Source organism: Salvelinus alpinus, chromosome 27 (assembly GCF_045679555.1).
Source record: "Salvelinus alpinus chromosome 27, SLU_Salpinus.1, whole genome shotgun sequence".
In the NCBI taxonomy this organism is placed as follows: Eukaryota; Metazoa; Chordata; class Actinopteri; order Salmoniformes; family Salmonidae; genus Salvelinus; species Salvelinus alpinus.
Genome location: NC_092112.1, coordinates 9724761 through 9742870, shown reverse-complemented (window position 1 = coordinate 9742870; position 18110 = coordinate 9724761). Strand labels below are relative to the sequence as shown.

At 43.1% G+C, this 18110-nt stretch overlaps 2 protein-coding genes across 4 annotated transcripts in view; both read left to right on the top strand.

Annotated features, from left to right (window-relative positions):
- The first annotated feature begins 6547 nt into the window (after positions 1–6547).
- LOC139555943 (translation initiation factor eIF2B subunit beta-like) lies at positions 6548–9039 on the top strand. 2 transcript variants are annotated; one of them, XM_071369347.1, is made up of 5 exons: positions 6551–6958; positions 7290–7410; positions 7649–7800; positions 8207–8370; positions 8577–9039. In XM_071369347.1, the coding sequence occupies exons 1-5, from the start codon at positions 6787–6789 to the stop codon at positions 8703–8705; spliced, it is 738 nt and encodes a 245-aa protein (XP_071225448.1). In that variant the 5' UTR covers positions 6551–6786; the 3' UTR covers positions 8706–9039. The 2 variants fall into 2 exon arrangements, with proteins under 2 accessions (XP_071225447.1, XP_071225448.1); XM_071369346.1 differs by having other exon boundaries at positions 6548–6958; positions 8207–8695.
- A 4531-nt stretch (positions 9040–13570) lies between these two features.
- LOC139555942 (translation initiation factor eIF2B subunit beta) overlaps positions 13571–18110 on the top strand; it is an 8973-nt gene continuing 4433 nt past the window's right edge. The window contains exons 1-4 of one of the 2 annotated variants that reach the window (XM_071369344.1): positions 13571–14030; positions 14362–14482; positions 14721–14872; positions 15279–15442. In XM_071369344.1, the coding sequence (XP_071225445.1) occupies positions 13859–14030; positions 14362–14482; positions 14721–14872; positions 15279–15442 (609 nt within the window). In that variant the 5' untranslated portion in view covers positions 13571–13858. The remainder of the gene's footprint in view (positions 14031–14361; positions 14483–14720; positions 14873–15278; positions 15443–18110) is intronic. The other variant, XM_071369345.1, reaches the window with a different exon arrangement.

Here is an 18110-nt window from a genome sequence, read left to right as displayed (position 1 = left end):
TTACACAGCAGACACTTTTATCCAAAGTGACAACAGTCCACTTTTTTGGTATGTGATCCCAATGGGAATCACACCCACACCTCTGGTGTTGCTAGTGCCATGCTCTTATGAACGGAGACATGTACAGAACCACTACAATACATTAAGTACAATACAGTACTGTAACAAAAAAACAAAAACACGATTACAATACAGGTGGAAGATCTATGATTGCCACCCCCATGAGCGTACCACCCTCTGGGTCATGGATGACTCATGCAATGACGTCAATCCAGAACCTATATCAGGCCAGGTGCATGAACAATGAGGATATTTACTGTGATTTCGATGAGAACCTAAATGCTCCAGACGGGTTTGAATCAAACTAGCGCCGTAAACGTTTCTTTCATTTGATTACCTTACGAAAGATGTCTTCAATGATTAGACATGGGTTGAGAAGTTATTGACATTTCATGTTCAGTTCATTTTAATGGGTAGTGCAAGTGTATTGCCGAATGTGAAACAGTGTAATGTACTGTAATTTACACTACTGGAGCGTACTGCATTCAAAGAGCAAAGTGAAACGTATCTTAAAAGTTTTTGTGCTTTTGGATTAATTGGTTAAAATAACTAAATTAAGGAGATGTTATTAGGTTGTGTTTTGGTGATTTTAAACCAATGTTCTCATTTCACAGTAAACTTATATTTTGGATTAATGGTTGTGTGGTGAACGATGTCTACAAACCAAATAAATTCATATTGAAAGGATTTGAATGTAAGACTGGCTGCATTACAAGTGTTACCAGTTTGGAGTTTGTCCTAAGAGATTAGAAAATTCACCACATATTTGTGAAAATAGCACCAAATCGTATATATTTTATTTTTTAAACAATAACCATGTGGGATACATACATTTTTAACATTGAACATTTGCACATGTTTTCAATCAATAATTTCTATATTGATTGATATCAATTTGTAAAGGTTTGTGTTTGGGCTTTTATTCAATAAAATATTGGATGGATTTACAAAACGTGTTGCTTGGACATGTGAATGACCTCTGACACCACATGGTCCATCATATGTGTATATTATCCTTGGAAACAGTTTTTTTCTTTCACTTTAGATCATTTTATTAAATTATTTTATTTCACCTTTTATTTAACCAGGTAGGCTAGTTGAGAACACGTTCTCATTTACAACTGCGACCTGGCCAAGATAAAGCAAAGCAGTGCGACACAAACAACACAGAGTTACACATGGAGTAAACAAACATACAGTCAATAATACAATAGAAAAAGTCTATACAGTGTGTGCAAATAAGGTAGGATAACGGAAGTAAGGCAATAAATAGGCCATACTGGCGAAATAAATAAAATGTAGGAATTAAACACGGGAGTGATAGATGTGCAGATGACGAGTGTGCAAGTAGAGATACTGGGGTGCAAAGGAGCAAAATAAATAACAGTATGGGGATGAGGTAGTTGGATGGGCTATTTACAGATGGGCTATGTACAGGTGTAGTGATCTGTGAGCAGCTCTGACAGCTGGTGCTTAAAGTTAATGAGGGAGATATGAGTCTCCAGCCTTAGTGATTTTTGCAGTTCGTTCCAGTCATTAGCAGCAGAGAACTGGAAGGAAAGGCGGCCGAAGGAGGAGTAATAAAATACCCCAACCACAAAGGAAATCATTAGTAGCCTAAACTTAGTAGCCTGAATTTGTCTGTTTCCAGACGTCTCATTCTAATTTCTTTGTCATCAAAACGAAGGTAAAGTATAATCTCTCTGGAGCGATCCCGTGACGTATGATCTCTCTGGAGCGATCCCGTGACGTATGATCTCTCTGGAGCGATCCCGTGACGTATGATCTCTCTAGAGCGATCCCGTAACGCATGATCTCTCTGGAGCGATCCCGTGACGTATGATCTCTCTGGAGCGATCCCGTGACGTATGATCTCTCTAGAGCGATCTCGTGACGTATGATCTCTCTGGAGCGATCCCGTGACGTATGATCTCTGGAGCGATCCCGTGACGTATGATCTCTGGAGCGATCCCGTGACGTATGATCTCTCTAGAGCGATCTCGTGACGTATGATCTCTCTGGAGCGATCCCGTGACGTATGATCTCTCTGGAGCGATCCCGTGACGTATGATCTCTCTGGAGCGATCCCGTGACGTATGATCTCTCTAGAGCGATCCCGTAACGTATGATCTCTCTGGAGCGATCCCGTGACGTATGATCTCTCTGGAGCGATCCCGTGACGTATGATCTCTCTAGAGCGATCTCGTGACGTATGATATCTCTGGAGCGATCCCGTGACGTATGATCTCTGGAGCGATCCCGTGACGTATGATCTCTGGAGCGATCCCGTGACGTATGATCTCTCTAGAGCGATCTCGTGACGTATGATCTCTCTGGAGCGATCCCGTGACGTATGATCTCTCTGGAGCGATCCCGTGACGTATGATCTCTCTGGAGCGATCCCGTGACGTATGATCTCTCTGGAGCGATCCCGTGACGTATAATCTCTCTGGAGCGATCCCGTAACGTATGATCTCTCTGGAGCGATCTCGTGACGTATGATCTCTGGAGCGATCCCGTGACGTATGATCTCTCTGGAGCGATCCCGTAACGTATGATCTCTCTGGAGCGATCCCGTGACGTATGATCTCTCTGGAGCGATCCCGTGACGTATGATCTCTCTGGAGCGATCCCGTGACGTATGATCTCTCTGGAGCGATCCCGTGACGTATGATCTCTCTAGAGCGATCCCGTGACGTATGATCTCTCTGGAGCGATCCCGTAACGTATGATCTCTCTGGAGCGATCCCGTGACGTATGATCTCTCTGGAGCGATCCCGTGACGTATGATCTCTCTAGAGCGATCCCGTGACGTATGATCTCTCTGGAGCGATCCCGTGACGTATGATCTCTCTGGAGCGATCCCGTGACGTATGATCTCTCTAGAGCGATCTCGTGACGTATGATCTCTCTGGAGCGATCCCGTGACGTATGATCTCTCTAGAGCGATCCCGTGACGTATGATCTCTCTAGAGCGATCCCGTGACGTATGATCTCTCTAGAGCGATCCCGTGACGTATGATCTCTCTGGTGCGATCCCGTGACGTATGATCTCTCTAGAGCGATCCCGTAACGTATCCCATACAGTACATGTCTGACTAGAAACTGTCCATATACACGCTTTCTCCACCGAATGCTCCACGGGGCATACAAATCAAATCTAATTTCATTAGTTACATGCGCCGAATACAACAGGTGTAGACCTTACAGTGAAATGCTTACTTACGAGCCCCTAGCCAACAATGCAGTTTAACATTTTTGGGATAAGAATAAGATATAAAAGTAACAAGTAATTAAAGAGCAACAGTAAAACAACAATAGTGAGACCATATACAGGGGTTACTGGTACAGAGTCAATGTGCGGGGGCACCGGTTGAGGTAATATGTACCTGTAGGTAGAGTTATTAAAGTGATTATGCATAGATGATAACAACAGAGAGTAGCAGCGGTGTAAAAGAGGGGGGGGGGCAATGCAAATAGTCTGGGTAGCCATTTGATTAGATGTTCAGGAGTCTTATAGCTTGGGGGTAAGAAGCTGTTTAGAATCCTCTTGGACCTAGACTTGGCGCTCCGGTACCGCTAGCCGTGCGGTAGCAGAGAGAACAGTCTATGACTAGGTTGGCTGGAGTCTTTGACAATTTGTAGGGTCTTCCTCTGACACCGCCTGGTATAGAGGTCCTGGATGGCAGGAAGCTCGGCCCCGGGGATGTAGTGGGCCCCGGGGATGTAGTGGGCTGTACAGGATTTAAATCAATAGACAGATGCCAGGCAGTGTCTCCTTGCTCCCTGTACGTCTCAGCCACAGTCCCTGATGTACTGTAGCATGTCACATAAACAACCAAAGCTGGTGAGTGCGTTGCTGATGTTGTTTGTTTATGTTTGAGATGTAAAGGCTTGCTCTCTGTGAGGACATTTAAAATGATTATTTTTTTAATTTTTATTATCGCATTGGTGCGATTTTCACATGTATGTGCTATATTTCCACAACTCTTAATACAAAATTCAAAAACGGATCATCAAAAAGCCAGTTTCAAAACTAAACACATTTTCAATTGACTAAAGTACATCGCACAGTCTCACTTTTTACACCAAAATGTAATCAGTGTTTCATTTGGAAAGACATGTTTCACACGGCAATACATGTTTCATAAGAAGTCATTGCTTTTCTCAATGGATGTCTGTAAAGTCGAAACGTAAGTATGATATATTTATTACTATTATGATTTTACTTCACAGTAAGTAAAACAAATCTGATAATTGACAAAATCAGACATGTACTATATGTTACAAAATTAAAAAGGTTTTATTGGTCGCGTACACAGATGAGCAGATGTTACAGCGGGCGCAGCAAAATGCTTGTGTTTCTAGCTCCTACATTGCAGTAATACAATACCAATTCGCAAATAATCCAGAAAGTCCTTAACAATAAATAATAGCTTCACTAAAATAGCATTGGGTAGTACGGTACTGTAAAATAGTCCATTTACACAGCAGACACTTTTATCCAAAGTGACAACAGTCCACTTTTTTGGTATGTGATCCCAATGGGAATCACACCCACACCTCTGGTGTTGCTAGTGCCATGCTCTTATGAACGGAGACATGTACAGAACCACTACAATACATTAAGTACAATACAGTACTGTAACAAAAAAACAAAAACACGATTACAATACAGGTGGAAGATCTATGATTGCCACCCCCATGAGCGTACCACCCTCTGGGTCATGGATGACTCATGCAATGACGTCAATCCAGAACCTATATCAGGCCAGGTGCATGAACAATGAGGATATTTACTGTGATTTCGATGAGAACCTAAATGCTCCAGACGGGTTTGAATCAAACTAGCGCCGTAAACGTTTCTTTCATTTGATTACCTTACGAAAGATGTCTTCAATGATTAGACATGGGTTGAGAAGTTATTGACATTTCATGTTCAGTTCATTTTAATGGGTAGTGCAAGTGTATTGCCGAATGTGAAACAGTGTAATGTACTGTAATTTACACTACTGGAGCGTACTGCATTCAAAGAGCAAAGTGAAACGTATCTTAAAAGTTTTTGTGCTTTTGGATTAATTGGTTAAAATAACTAAATTAAGGAGATGTTATTAGGTTGTGTTTTGGTGATTTTAAACCAATGTTCTCATTTCACAGTAAACTTATATTTTGGATTAATGGTTGTGTGGTGAACGATGTCTACAAACCAAATAAATTCATATTGAAAGGATTTGAATGTAAGACTGGCTGCATTACAAGTGTTACCAGTTTGGAGTTTGTCCTAAGAGATTAGAAAATTCACCACATATTTGTGAAAATAGCACCAAATCGTATATATTTTATTTTTTAAACAAAAACCATGTGGGATACATACATTTTTAACATTGAACATTTGCACATGTTTTCAATCAATAATTTCTATATTGATTGATATCAATTTGTAAAGGTTTGTGTTTGGGCTTTTATTCAATAAAATATTGGATGGATTTACAAAACGTGTTGCTTGTACATGTGAATGACCTCTGACACACCACATGGTCCATCATACGTGTATATTATCCTTGGAAACAGTTTTTTTCTTTCACTTTAGATCATTTTATTAAATTATTTTATTTCACCTTTTATTTAACCAGGTAGGCTAGTTGAGAACACGTTCTCATTTACAACTGCGACCTGGCCAAGATAAAGCAAAGCAGTGCGACACAAACAACACAGAGTTACACATGGAGTAAACAAACATACAGTCAATAATACAATAGAAAAAGTCTATACAGTGTGTGCAAATAAGGTAGGATAACGGAAGTAAGGCAATAAATAGGCCATACTGGCGAAATAAATAAAATGTAGGAATTAAACACGGGAGTGATAGATGTGCAGATGACGAGTGTGCAAGTAGAGATACTGGGGTGCAAAGGAGCAAAATAAATAACAGTATGGGGATGAGGTAGTTGGATGGGCTATTTACAGATGGGCTATGTACAGGTGTAGTGATCTGTGAGCAGCTCTGACAGCTGGTGCTTAAAGTTAATGAGGGAGATATGAGTCTCCAGCCTTAGTGATTTTTGCAGTTCGTTCCAGTCATTAGCAGCAGAGAACTGGAAGGAAAGGTGGCCGAAGGAGGAGTTGGCTTTGGGGGTGACCAGTGAAATATACCTGCTGGAGCTCGTGCTACGAGTGGGTGCTGCTATGGTGACCAGTGAGCTGAGATAAGGCGGGGCTTTACCTAGCAAAGACTCATAATATATATACTCTTATAGAAAGTAAGTGGTATTGGTTCAATGTCTATTTTATGCAAAAACTGATGGTCAAATCTATTTTTATGACATCTGAAAATATTACAAGATGTTCTTCTAATAATTTGATCAGCGTCGTATAATATCCCGGAAGCATCCTCCTTCACGCGCAATCTAGTTCCGGTTCACTTGACTTCCCTATGCAAACGTTTTACAACCATAGAGATAGATAGAGGACTCCTTTTTATATTTGTTCCACTACGGCATCTGTGACAGCGCCATTGAGGCTACAACCCATAGGAAGCCCCACCCAATTAACTACTTTAAAATATCGGAAGCATGGCGGAAGCCCTCAATGGCGCTGCCCATGCTAAAGTTCATGCTAAAATTGCCTTTCGGCCACTAGAGGACTCTATCATTTTCTATGGCGACAACACCAACTTGTTTTGATACAGCATCTAGCTAACGTTAGCTGGTGAATTAAGAAAACAGTATGCCCGGGGCTGACAAGGAAGCAGATTTGACAGAGCGAATTGAGGCTTTTCTGGCCGATTTGAAGCGGGGAGGTTGTGGGACAGGACCGATCCGAGGCTCGGGAGAAACCGCCAGAGAAACCACAGCTCTGCTCCGGAAAGTAACAGCCCAGGCACGATGGAGCAGCGCAGGTAACGTTAGCTAAAGTTTATAGTTAATAGCAGGATTTTACCTTATTCGATAGCTTAGCTTTCGGGTAGCTAGCTAGCTAGTTTGCCTCCTAGCTAACGTTAGGTAGTATCTGCCACGGTTTTTATCAAATCGATTTCACGTCTACTGTAGTTTTCTATGGACACCTGTTAGTGTTGCTAGCTGTCAAAATGTGAACGGCTACGATAGGCTGATGTCATCTCATCTGTAATTGTTGAAACGGGTCCAATGGGTGTGACTAAGCGATGTCTGAACATAATTCACTACTAGGAATGATGTATGATAAAGATATCCTCCTGTATTTGATGATAGGCGACCTGATGGAAATCATTCGCAAGGAAGGGAAGAGAATGACAGCCGCCCAGCCGTCGGAGACCACGGTGGGCAACATGGTACTGCGCGTCCTTAAGATCATTAGGGAGGAGTATGCCAGGTGAGTTTATGAATATGCTGACATGCAGCTACAAGCAACAACCACAAATTATTCAAGTTGTTTGAACAGTCTGCTGCTTGTTGCTAACCTTGCTTGTGTTCTGTGGAACTCAATAGTTGCCATGGCAAGGTGCCAAATGATGCAATAGTTGGAAATGTGAAGAGTTAAAAAATATATAAAGAATTCCAGTTGTTTTCTCTCTCCTGTCATGTGTGTTTGTGTGTTTTGTATCCCTCAGGTCTCGTGGTAGCAGCGAGGAGACAGACCAGCAGGAATCCCTTCACAAGTTGCTGACGTCAGGGGGGCTGAGTGAGGAGAACTTCAGACAACATTTTGTTCATCTCAAAGCTAACGTCATAGAGGCCATCAATGAACTCCTCACAGAGCTAGGTAAGACACGTTCACTTAGAACAGTGTTTCCCAACTCTGGTCCTCCAGTATCCCCAAAGTATTTATTTTAAATTTTTATGTAGCCCCGGACAAGCACACCCTAATTCAACTTGTTAACTAATCATCAAGCCCTAAATGAGTTGAATCGAGTATGTTTGTCTGGGCTGTTGAGGGTACTGGAGGACCCGGAATTGGGAAACACTGTCTAAGAGCACACACATACTCCACCATCAGTCTCTCTCTTTCTCCATCTCCTTCATAGACCTATTAAGGCCATAGTTCTATAGTTGGTTGTGACTGAATCCTTTAGTTTAAACCAATCTTCTCTGTTGTTTTTACACTATACCTCCCCATGGGTATAACCATGGTCAAGCAGCACTGAGCTAACGGTCTTCCTCTGTCCCAGATGGCACCACGGACAACATCGCCATGCAGGCCCTGGAGCACATCCACTCCAACGAGGTCATCATGACTGTCGGCCGCTCACGCACCGTCGAGGCCTTCCTCAAAGACGCAGCGAGGAAACGCAAGTTCCACGTCATCGTGGCCGAGTGTGCTCCCTTCTGCCAGGTATCTACCGTTCCTCCATTTCATCCCTCATTCGCTCCCATCAACCCTCCCTCCATCCAACTATACTTTCACCCCTCCATCTTTCCTCTATCCAACGACTGTATATTCATAGAAGGAACACACATGGGAGCTGGGGATCATGTGACAAATGTCAAATGTTCTTAAAGTTTAAACTGCCATTTTTCTTTTATCGTTTAAATGTTCAGCACTTCAAACGCTGTGCCTCGAGGGACCACTCGTCAAGCAAACGAGCAGTCATTCTGACTGCAAAATTTAGTGTATTAATACATTTCATATGTACTATTGCAAAAATAATCATTTGGTTGTGTCTATGAAGGTGTTAGGTAACATTGGAATACATTTTTAATTTTATTTCAAATAATACAGTATCAATTTAATTAGTTTATGTTTCTGTAGGCTACATGGAAAAACAAAACAATTCAAGTGTTCACTCAATTTTATTTAGTCGAGTGCCTTTGTTACAACTAGGAACTGTATGAGTTGGAAAACGGCAATAGCTTATTTTTATAACGATAAAATAAAATACCCCAACCACAAAGGAAATCATTAGTAGCCTAAACTTAGTAGCCTGAATTTGTCTGTTTCCAGACGTCTCATTCTAATTTCTTTGTCATCAAAACGAAGGTAAAGTATGATCTCTCTGGAGCGATCCCGTGACGTATGATCTCTCTAGAGCGATCCCGTGACGTATGATCTCTCTAGAGCGATCCCGTGACGTATGATCTCTCTGGAGCGATCCCGTGACGTATGATCTCTCTGGAGCGATCCCGTGACGTATGATCTCTCTAGAGCGATCTCGTGACGTATGATCTCTCTGGAGCGATCCCGTGACGTATGATCTCTGGAGCGATCCCGTGACGTATGATCTCTCTAGAGCGATCCCGTGACGTATGATCTCTCTAGAGCGATCTCGTGACGTATGATCTCTCTGGAGCGATCCCGTGACGTATGATCTCTCTGGAGCGATCCCGTGACGTATGATCTCTCTGGAGCGATCCCGTGACGTATAATCTCTCTGGAGCGATCCCGTGACGTATAATCTCTCTGGAGCGATCCCGTAACGTATGATCTCTCTGGAGCGATCTCGTGACGTATGATCTCTGGAGCGATCCCGTGACGTATGATCTCTCTGGAGCGATCCCGTAACGTATGATCTCTCTGGAGCGATCCCGTGACGTATGATCTATCTGGAGCGATCCCGTGACGTATGATCTCTCTAGAGCGATCCCGTGACGTATGATCTCTCTGGAGCGATCCCGTAACGTATGATCTCTCTGGAGCGATCCCGTGACGTATGATCTCTCTGGAGCGATCCCGTGACGTATGATCTCTCTGGAGCGATCCCGTAACGTATGATCTCTCTGGAGCGATCCCGTGACGTATGATCTCTCTGGAGCGATCCCGTGACGTATGATCTCTCTAGAGCGATCCCGTGACGTATGATCTCTCTGGAGCGATCCCGTGACGTATGATCTCTCTGGAGCGATCCCGTGACGTATGATCTCTCTGGAGCGATCCCGTGACGTATGATCTCTCTGGAGCGATCCCGTGACGTATGATCTCTCTGGAGCGATCCCGTGACGTATGATCTCTCTGGAGCGATCCCGTGACGTATGATCTCTCTAGAGCGATCTCGTGACGTATGATCTCTCTGGAGCGATCCCGTGACGTATGATCTCTCTAGAGCGATCCCGTAACGTATGATCTCTCTAGAGCGATCCCGTGACGTATGATCTCTCTAGAGCGATCCCGTGACGTATGATCTCTCTGGTGCGATCCCGTGACGTATGATCTCTCTAGAGCGATCCCGTAACGTATCCCATACAGTACATGTCTGACTAGAAACTGTCCATATACACGCTTTCTCCACCGAATGCTCCACGGGGCATACAAATCAAATCTAATTTCATTAGTTACATGCGCCGAATACAACAGGTGTAGACCTTACAGTGAAATGCTTACTTACGAGCCCCTAGCCAACAATGCAGTTTAACATTTTTGGGATAAGAATAAGATATAAAAGTAACAAGTAATTAAAGAGCAACAGTAAAACAACAATAGTGAGACCATATACAGGGGTTACTGGTACAGAGTCAATGTGCGGGGGCACCGGTTGAGGTAATATGTACCTGTAGGTAGAGTTATTAAAGTGATTATGCATAGATGATAACAACAGAGAGTAGCAGCGGTGTAAAAGAGGGGGGGGGGCAATGCAAATAGTCTGGGTAGCCATTTGATTAGATGTTCAGGAGTCTTATAGCTTGGGGGTAAGAAGCTGTTTAGAATCCTCTTGGACCTAGACTTGGCGCTCCGGTACCGCTAGCCGTGCGGTAGCAGAGAGAACAGTCTATGACTAGGTTGGCTGGAGTCTTTGACAATTTGTAGGGTCTTCCTCTGACACCGCCTGGTATAGAGGTCCTGGATGGCAGGAAGCTCGGCCCCGGGGATGTAGTGGGCCCCGGGGATGTAGTGGGCTGTACAGGATTTAAATCAATAGACAGATGCCAGGCAGTGTCTCCTTGCTCCCTGTACGTCTCAGCCACAGTCCCTGATGTACTGTAGCATGTCACATAAACAACCAAAGCTGGTGAGTGCGTTGCTGATGTTGTTTGTTTATGTTTGAGATGTAAAGGCTTGCTCTCTGTGAGGACATTTAAAATGATTATTTTTTTAATTTTTATTATCGCATTGGTGCGATTTTCACATGTATGTGCTATATTTCCACAACTCTTAATACAAAATTCAAAAACGGATCATCAAAAAGCCAGTTTCAAAACTAAACACATTTTCAATTGACTAAAGTACATCGCACAGTCTCACTTTTTACACCAAAATGTAATCAGTGTTTCATTTGGAAAGACATGTTTCACACGGCAATACATGTTTCATAAGAAGTCATTGCTTTTCTCAATGGATGTCTGTAAAGTCGAAACGTAAGTATGATATATTTATTACTATTATGATTTTACTTCACAGTAAGTAAAACAAATCTGATAATTGACAAAATCAGACATGTACTATATGTTACAAAATTAAAAAGGTTTTATTGGTCGCGTACACAGATGAGCAGATGTTACAGCGGGCGCAGCAAAATGCTTGTGTTTCTAGCTCCTACATTGCAGTAATACAATACCAATTCGCAAATAATCCAGAAAGTCCTTAACAATAAATAATAGCTTCACTAAAATAGCATTGGGTAGTACGGTACTGTAAAATAGTCCATTTACACAGCAGACACTTTTATCCAAAGTGACAACAGTCCACTTTTTTGGTATGTGATCCCAATGGGAATCACACCCACACCTCTGGTGTTGCTAGTGCCATGCTCTTATGAACGGAGACATGTACAGAACCACTACAATACATTAAGTACAATACAGTACTGTAACAAAAAAACAAAAACACGATTACAATACAGGTGGAAGATCTATGATTGCCACCCCCATGAGCGTACCACCCTCTGGGTCATGGATGACTCATGCAATGACGTCAATCCAGAACCTATATCAGGCCAGGTGCATGAACAATGAGGATATTTACTGTGATTTCGATGAGAACCTAAATGCTCCAGACGGGTTTGAATCAAACTAGCGCCGTAAACGTTTCTTTCATTTGATTACCTTACGAAAGATGTCTTCAATGATTAGACATGGGTTGAGAAGTTATTGACATTTCATGTTCAGTTCATTTTAATGGGTAGTGCAAGTGTATTGCCGAATGTGAAACAGTGTAATGTACTGTAATTTACACTACTGGAGCGTACTGCATTCAAAGAGCAAAGTGAAACGTATCTTAAAAGTTTTTGTGCTTTTGGATTAATTGGTTAAAATAACTAAATTAAGGAGATGTTATTAGGTTGTGTTTTGGTGATTTTAAACCAATGTTCTCATTTCACAGTAAACTTATATTTTGGATTAATGGTTGTGTGGTGAACGATGTCTACAAACCAAATAAATTCATATTGAAAGGATTTGAATGTAAGACTGGCTGCATTACAAGTGTTACCAGTTTGGAGTTTGTCCTAAGAGATTAGAAAATTCACCACATATTTGTGAAAATAGCACCAAATCGTATATATTTTATTTTTTAAACAAAAACCATGTGGGATACATACATTTTTAACATTGAACATTTGCACATGTTTTCAATCAATAATTTCTATATTGATTGATATCAATTTGTAAAGGTTTGTGTTTGGGCTTTTATTCAATAAAATATTGGATGGATTTACAAAACGTGTTGCTTGTACATGTGAATGACCTCTGACACACCACATGGTCCATCATACGTGTATATTATCCTTGGAAACAGTTTTTTTTCTTTCACTTTAGATCATTTTATTAAATTATTTTATTTCACCTTTTATTTAACCAGGTAGGCTAGTTGAGAACACGTTCTCATTTACAACTGCGACCTGGCCAAGATAAAGCAAAGCAGTGCGACACAAACAACACAGAGTTACACATGGAGTAAACAAACATACAGTCAATAATACAATAGAAAAAGTCTATACAGTGTGTGCAAATAAGGTAGGATAACGGAAGTAAGGCAATAAATAGGCCATACTGGCGAAATAAATAAAATGTAGGAATTAAACACGGGAGTGATAGATGTGCAGATGACGAGTGTGCAAGTAGAGATACTGGGGTGCAAAGGAGCAAAATAAATAACAGTATGGGGATGAGGTAGTTGGATGGGCTATTTACAGATGGGCTATGTACAGGTGTAGTGATCTGTGAGCAGCTCTGACAGCTGGTGCTTAAAGTTAATGAGGGAGATATGAGTCTCCAGCCTTAGTGATTTTTGCAGTTCGTTCCAGTCATTAGCAGCAGAGAACTGGAAGGAAAGGTGGCCGAAGGAGGAGTTGGCTTTGGGGGTGACCAGTGAAATATACCTGCTGGAGCTCGTGCTACGAGTGGGTGCTGCTATGGTGACCAGTGAGCTGAGATAAGGCGGGGCTTTACCTAGCAAAGACTCATAATATATATACTCTTATAGAAAGTAAGTGGTATTGGTTCAATGTCTATTTTATGCAAAAACTGATGGTCAAATCTATTTTTATGACATCTGAAAATATTACAAGATGTTCTTCTAATAATTTGATCAGCGTCGTATAATATCCCGGAAGCATCCTCCTTCACGCGCAATCTAGTTCCGGTTCACTTGACTTCCCTATGCAAACGTTTTACAACCATAGAGATAGATAGAGGACTCCTTTTTATATTTGTTCCACTACGGCATCTGTGACAGCGCCATTGAGGCTACAACCCATAGGAAGCCCCACCCAATTAACTACTTTAAAATATCGGAAGCATGGCGGAAGCCCTCAATGGCGCTGCCCATGCTAAAGTTCATGCTAAAATTGCCTTTCGGCCACTAGAGGACTCTATCATTTTCTATGGCGACAACACCAACTTGTTTTGATACAGCATCTAGCTAACGTTAGCTGGTGAATTAAGAAAACAGTATGCCCGGGGCTGACAAGGAAGCAGATTTGACAGAGCGAATTGAGGCTTTTCTGGCCGATTTGAAGCGGGGAGGTTGTGGGACAGGACCGATCCGAGGCTCGGGAGAAACCGCCAGAGAAACCACAGCTCTGCTCCGGAAAGTAACAGCCCAGGCACGATGGAGCAGCGCAGGTAACGTTAGCTAAAGTTTATAGTTAATAGCAGGATTTTACCTTATTCGATAGCTTAGCTTTCGGGTAGCTAGCTAGCTAGTTTGCCTCCTAGCTAACGTTAGGTAGTATCTGCCACGGTTTTTATCAAATCGATTTCACGTCTACTGTAGTTTTCTATGGACACCTGTTAGTGTTGCTAGCTGTCAAAATGTGAACGGCTACGATAGGCTGATGTCATCTCATCTGTAATTGTTGAAACGGGTCCAATGGGTGTGACTAAGCGATGTCTGAACATAATTCACTACTAGGAATGATGTATGATAAAGATATCCTCCTGTATTTGATGATAGGCGACCTGATGGAAATCATTCGCAAGGAAGGGAAGAGAATGACAGCCGCCCAGCCGTCGGAGACCACGGTGGGCAACATGGTACTGCGCGTCCTTAAGATCATTAGGGAGGAGTATGCCAGGTGAGTTTATGAATATGCTGACATGCAGCTACAAGCAACAACCACAAATTATTCAAGTTGTTTGAACAGTCTGCTGCTTGTTGCTAACCTTGCTTGTGTTCTGTGGAACTCAATAGTTGCCATGGCAAGGTGCCAAATGATGCAATAGTTGGAAATGTGAAGAGTTAAAAAATATATAAAGAATTCCAGTTGTTTTCTCTCTCCTGTCATGTGTGTTTGTGTGTTTTGTATCCCTCAGGTCTCGTGGTAGCAGCGAGGAGACAGACCAGCAGGAATCCCTTCACAAGTTGCTGACGTCAGGGGGGCTGAGTGAGGAGAACTTCAGACAACATTTTGTTCATCTCAAAGCTAACGTCATAGAGGCCATCAATGAACTCCTCACAGAGCTAGGTAAGACACGTTCACTTAGAACAGTGTTTCCCAACTCTGGTCCTCCAGTATCCCCAAAGTATTTATTTTAAATTTTTATGTAGCCCCGGACAAGCACACCCTAATTCAACTTGTTAACTAATCATCAAGCCCTAAATGAGTTGAATCGAGTATGTTTGTCTGGGCTGTTGAGGGTACTGGAGGACCCGGAATTGGGAAACACTGTCTAAGAGCACACACATACTCCACCATCAGTCTCTCTCTTTCTCCATCTCCTTCATAGACCTATTAAGGCCATAGTTCTATAGTTGGTTGTGACTGAATCCTTTAGTTTAAACCAATCTTCTCTGTTGTTTTTACACTATACCTCCCCATGGGTATAACCATGGTCAAGCAGCACTGAGCTAACGGTCTTCCTCTGTCCCAGATGGCACCACGGACAACATCGCCATGCAGGCCCTGGAGCACATCCACTCCAACGAGGTCATCATGACTGTCGGCCGCTCACGCACCGTCGAGGCCTTCCTCAAAGACGCAGCGAGGAAACGCAAGTTCCACGTCATCGTGGCCGAGTGTGCTCCCTTCTGCCAGGTATCTACCGTTCCTCCATTTCATCCCTCATTCGCTCCCATCAACCCTCCCTCCATCCAACTATACTTTCACCCCTCCATCTTTCCTCTATCCAACGACTGTATATTCATAGAAGGAACACACATGGGAGCTGGGGATCATGTGACAAATGTCAAATGTTCTTAAAGTTTAAACTGCCATTTTTCTTTTATCGTTTAAATGTTCAGCACTTCAAACGCTGTGCCTCGAGGGACCACTCGTCAAGCAAACGAGCAGTCATTCTGACTGCAAAATTTAGTGTATTAATACATTTCATATGTACTATTGCAAAAATAATCATTTGGTTGTGTCTATGAAGGTGTTAGGTAACATTGGAATACATTTTTAATTTTATTTCAAATAATACAGTATCAATTTAATTAGTTTATGTTTCTGTAGGCTACATGGAAAAACAAAACAATTCAAGTGTTCACTCAATTTTATTTAGTCGAGTGCCTTTGTTACAACTAGGAACTGTATGAGTTGGAAAACGGCAATAGCTTATTTTTATAACGATAAAATAAAATACCCCAACCACAAAGGAAATCATTAGTAGCCTAAACTTAGTAGCCTGAATTTGTCTGTTTCCAGACGTCTCATTCTAATTTCTTTGTCATCAAAACGAAGGTAAAGTATGATCTCTCTGGAGCGATCCCGTGACGTATGATCTCTCTAGAGCGATCCCGTGACGTATGATCTCTCTAGAGCGATCCCGTGACGTATGATCTCTCTGGAGCGATCCCGTGACGTATGATCTCTCTGGAGCGATCCCGTGACGTATGATCTCTCTAGAGCGATCTCGTGACGTATGATCTCTCTGGAGCGATCCCGTGACGTATGATCTCTGGAGCGATCCCGTGACGTATGATCTCTCTAGAGCGATCCCGTGACGTATGATCTCTCTAGAGCGATCTCGTGACGTATGATCTCTCTGGAGCGATCCCGTGACGTATGATCTCTCTGGAGCGATCCCGTGACGTATGATCTCTCTGGAGCGATCCCGTGACGTATAATCTCTCTGGAGCGATCCCGTGACGTATAATCTCTCTGGAGCGATCCCGTAACGTATGATCTCTCTGGAGCGATCTCGTGACGTATGATCTCTGGAGCGATCCCGTGACGTATGATCTCTCTGGAGCGATCCCGTAACGTATGATCTCTCTGGAGCGATCCCGTGACGTATGATCTATCTGGAGCGATCCCGTGACGTATGATCTCTCTAGAGCGATCCCGTGACGTATGATCTCTCTGGAGCGATCCCGTAACGTATGATCTCTCTGGAGCGATCCCGTGACGTATGATCTCTCTGGAGCGATCCCGTGACGTATGATCTCTCTGGAGCGATCCCGTAACGTATGATCTCTCTGGAGCGATCCCGTGACGTATGATCTCTCTGGAGCGATCCCGTGACGTATGATCTCTCTAGAGCGATCCCGTGACGTATGATCTCTCTGGAGCGATCCCGTGACGTATGATCTCTCTGGAGCGATCCCGTGACGTATGATCTCTCTGGAGCGATCCCGTGACGTATGATCTCTCTGGAGCGATCCCGTGACGTATGATCTCTCTGGAGCGATCCCGTGACGTATGATCTCTCTGGAGCGATCCCGTGACGTATGATCTCTCTAGAGCGATCTCGTGACGTATGATCTCTCTGGAGCGATCCCGTGACGTATGATCTCTCTAGAGCGATCCCGTAACGTATGATCTCTCTAGAGCGATCCCGTGACGTATGATCTCTCTGGAGCGATCCCGTGACGTATGATCTCTCTGGTGCGATCCCGTGACGTATGATCTCTCTAGAGCGATCCCGTAACGTATCCCATACAGTACATGTCTGACTAGAAACTGTCCATATACACGCTTTCTCCACCGAATGCTCCACGGGGCATACAAATCAAATCTAATTTCATTAGTTACATGCGCCGAATACAACAGGTGTAGACCTTACAGTGAAATGCTTACTTACGAGCCCCTAGCCAACAATGCAGTTTAACATTTTTGGGATAAGAATAAGATATAAAAGTAACAAGTAATTAAAGAGCAACAGTAAAACAACAATAGTGAGACCATATACAGGGGTTACTGGTACAGAGTCAATGTGCGGGGGCACCGGTTGAGGTAATATGTACCTGTAGGTAGAGTTATTAAAGTGATTATGCATAGATGATAACAACAGAGAGTAGCAGCGGTGTAAAAGAGGGGGGGGGGCAATGCAAATAGTCTGGGTAGCCATTTGATTAGATGTTCAGGAGTCTTATAGCTTGGGGGTAAGAAGCTGTTTAGAATCCTCTTGGACCTAGACTTGGCGCTCCGGTACCGCTAGCCGTGCGGTAGCAGAGAGAACAGTCTATGACTAGGTTGGCTGGAGTCTTTGACAATTTGTAGGGTCTTCCTCTGACACCGCCTGGTATAGAGGTCCTGGATGGCAGGAAGCTCGGCCCCGGGGATGTAGTGGGCCCCGGGGATGTAGTGGGCTGTACAGGATTTCAATCAATAGACAGATGCCAGGCAGTGTCTCCTTGCTCCCTGTACGTCTCAGCCACAGTCCCTGATGTACTGTAGCATGTCACATAAACAACCAAAGCTGGTGAGTGCGTTGCTGATGTTGTTTGTTTATGTTTGAGATGTAAAGGCTTGCTCTCTGTGA

Coding starts and splice junctions, on each gene's coding strand:
- LOC139555943 (XM_071369346.1), top strand. CDS start 6,787: ATGCCCGGGGCTGACAAGGAAGCAGATTTGACAGAGCGAATTGAGGCT. Junction 7,411..7,648: donor ATTAGGGAGGAGTATGCCAG/GTGAGTTTATGA, acceptor TGTATCCCTCAG/GTCTCGTGGTAGCAGCGAGG. Junction 7,801..8,206: donor TGAACTCCTCACAGAGCTAG/GTAAGACACGTT, acceptor CCTCTGTCCCAG/ATGGCACCACGGACAACATC.